This window comes from Penaeus monodon, chromosome 21 (assembly GCF_015228065.2).
Source record: "Penaeus monodon isolate SGIC_2016 chromosome 21, NSTDA_Pmon_1, whole genome shotgun sequence".
In the NCBI taxonomy this organism is placed as follows: domain Eukaryota; kingdom Metazoa; phylum Arthropoda; class Malacostraca; order Decapoda; family Penaeidae; genus Penaeus; species Penaeus monodon.
Genome location: NC_051406.1, coordinates 14,859,738 through 14,863,024, shown reverse-complemented (window position 1 = coordinate 14,863,024; position 3,287 = coordinate 14,859,738). Strand labels below are relative to the sequence as shown.

The 3,287-nt window shown below is 48.8% G+C and overlaps 1 protein-coding gene across 1 annotated transcript in view; it reads right to left on the bottom strand.

Annotated features, from left to right (window-relative positions):
* The window catches only part of LOC119586263 (serine/threonine-protein kinase Nek4-like), an 8,818-nt gene continuing 5,531 nt past the window's right edge, over window positions 1–3,287 (bottom strand). The window contains exons 5-6 of the mRNA XM_037934972.1: window positions 1,796–1,935; window positions 1–1,665 (exon numbers count right to left, since the gene is read on the bottom strand). Of these exons, the coding sequence (XP_037790900.1) occupies window positions 9–1,665; window positions 1,796–1,935 (1,797 nt within the window). The 3' untranslated portion in view covers window positions 1–8. The remainder of the gene's footprint in view (window positions 1,666–1,795; window positions 1,936–3,287) is intronic.

Below are 3,287 nucleotides of genomic sequence, written 5' to 3'. Positions count from 1 at the left end.
CAGTCGCATCACACCACATTGTAGAACTGCAGCACCCGATTCTGCCCAGTGTTCTGCTCGCGGCGGCTTGGCTGCGTTGCGCCCTTGTTCCTCGCCCTCCAGTTCCACAGCCCCTGTTTCATCTCAGGGACCTTCTTCGGCTTCGCCCCAGATGTTACTTTATTCTCCTTATCTCCTGTTATCTCTGCGGGTTTTCTGCTGAGGTTTTCGGTGCTTCGCGGACGCTCTCGCAGCCCGTGCGGACCTTTGTTAAGCGAGGAAAATACACCTACACCTTTGGCAGTTGGCTGCGCTGCGGGCTGAGAAGCCTGCGTTTGTCTCTCATGTTCAGGAGGACTTATCAAGTGGCTTTCCTGCTGCGAGTCTGCATTCTTTTCCGCTGCGGCCACGACCTTCAACGGCTGACGAGCAGAGGCCGTCACTTCGCATGTCTTGTCGGACGAGCCAGCCCGATCGGCCAGGCTGAATATGTTTCCCCTCTTGCGTCGACTCCTGGGGTTGTCCAGTGTGTTGCTCTTGACCCTGGGAGACTTCTCTTTAAAGGTGACGCGCTTCTCTGGCTGTGGCTGCACTCCGCGCATCTTGAGGAAGGGGTTCTCGATGCGCTGGGGGTCGAGCTTGGTGGTGGTGGCGGTGGGGACATCGCCCGGGTCGGCGCTCATGGTCGTGTCCAGGTCGGACGGCGGCCGATGGGGCGAGGTGGCGGCGTTCTGCCGCGGCCTCGACTGCCGGAGGTAGATCTGAGCGCGAACCAGGTGCTGGCGCGCCTCCCTCTCCATGGCAGCGACGCGGTGCTCGCGGTGGCTCACTTCGCGTTCCCGCTCCTTAACCGAAACCTCGCGTTCCCGCACGGCCGCCTCGGACTCCCGCAGCGCCTGAACTCGTTCTCGCCACGTCTGCGGCGACATGCCTCCGCAGGCACACTCCAGCTTCGCAATGTTGAGGTCGTAAGTGCTGTCATCCTCCTGAAGAGGTCTGCTGAAAGCTTCTTTTGCTGCCTGACATATCTTCTCGAGACTGTCACAAAGACCTTGATCTCTGTGCTGGCTTCCCTGGTAACCATTCTTGATTTGATGCATTTGCGAGCTGCTTGACGCGCTCGCCTGGCCTTCATTAACATTATTGACTAGCTGTTTCTCCTGAGAGGCCCGGACGCCCGTATTAATTCTACTATCACAGTCGCCATCGGCGTCCACTCTCGCTACGTTAAAGGTTTCCGCCATGGGTGAGACGGCATACCTATCACTCAAGGCGCCTTGGCCGCTCCTCTCCCTTGTCCTGTCTCGAGCCTTCACACTGCTCTGGTTGCTACAGTCATTAGAGGCGCTGGCTCCGTCGGCGATGCTTCTCTCCGCGCTCCTTCCCCTTTCCTCGTTCCTCCCTGTGCACGACTCGACTACATTCTTCCTGTCGTCGGTACTTCCATCCTTGTTGGTGTTCTCCTCGACCTTCTTTTGTTTTTTTGCCCCCAGGAGGACAGAGGTCCGCAGGGAATGGCAAAGGGGCTCGTCCTCAAAATCGTTGTGTTTTTTCGACGTATGCTTGATGAGGGACGGGTGGCGGAGGACAATGATAGCATGGGGGCGCAGGAAGTCTTCGTAGGTTAAGAGGAGCCCGATCATTTCGTGCAAATCATTGCTGTACTGAATTGGAATTCGTTCATATCTGAAAGATGAAACGTAATAAGAAATCGATAGCCGGAAACAATAAAATTTATGAATATTCATGCATTTAAAGAATCGACAACATAAACAAATGTTCTTCACAGATACATATAAGCAACATAAGAACAAACCTTCCGTCTCTGATTTTAGCAGCAAGTTGCTTATGTGTCGTTGCTTGGAAAGGAGGATGCAGCGCACATAGTTCGTAGATCAGACAGCCCAGGGACCACATGTCAGACATCTCATTGTATTCTTGTCCATTTACAACCTCCTGTTCGAAAGAAATATGAACGTGCCTTAATACTACTACAGTTTACTTTTGCTCTGGAAGAGCACATATCTAGATATATGGATATCCACGACAGACTCAAACCCACACAACTACCACAGAAAACCTGTCAAGGAGGAAAGTTACATAATTACACTACGTTTTTTATCGAGATGAAACTTTTGACAGCCCGGTGATGACTGATGACAGGGTGACAGTGGCAATGATAATTATTTGATAAATGACATTATTGTGATTACAGTTACCTGAAATGCATCATTACCATTTGGTTATAGTGCATTCAGTTAGTCACCACCAGCCTCTAAAGTGCATCTTCATCTCGTTAAAAATAATGAAGGTATTTTTTTTCTTTTTTGTATTAGCAATTAATCAAACCCTGAACTTATAAATATAATTTGTCGTTTCAGGCTTGTCGGCTCCAAATATATATGGTCTATATCAACATCTCATACTATCAGCTGACTCTGTTCAGTTCTTAACAGAAAAATAGAGGCTATATAAATCGCATTCTATACTGCCAAAACCGATGCCCAAATCCAATACGATTTAAGCCCTCGATCAAAATACCGCGCTAAATCAAACAATGCTGCAAAGTATCCACATACGATGCTCGGGCCTTCAGGTAACTGGATGTTTTCACCTGAGTCGAAATTGTATTCCTAAACTTGTCCAGCTCCATCTCTCAAGGGTACAGCCTAAGAGTACCATTCTCACTTAAACCCGCACAGCTCCCCAGTGCCTACTTTTTAGACTCAGGTCAGTCTCGCTTGATCCGCCAAACGTCTATTGTTAAATAGACCTTAGATATGCCACTCCATAACCGTTGTCGCGCGGGTCGGTGGTTGGCTGCAGATTAGATTCTACTACCTGATGGCACAAATTACAAGAAAATGAGAACGAATTAAACGCTGTGGAAGACTTGACAACTGGTTCGGCTTGTCAAATCATAATAACCCTTTTAGTATTGCATTTGGAACGAATGATCGTTAGGTCAGTATTCTGAGGAAAAGATAACCACAATGTTAAATCTGGAAGGATGTGAACTTAAAGTCATGTCCCCCTTTCAAGAGGAATTAACAATAACTTCAAGACAAATGCAGGGCCTGTATCTACTAGAGCATTTCCTCTACTCCTCGACAAATAGGAGGAAACTGCTGGTCACACCTCAATATACAGCAGTTTTGTAGTGACCGGTCGCTGTCCATTTCTTATCACACCTCTTAATCCCCCTCCACCACACCTGCGCTCAGCAGAAGCCCTAGCTAAAGTCTTTGGCTCTAAATAGACCTTGCTTATTTCAAGTTTGGTGTCCGCGCTATATGTGCTTATACGTT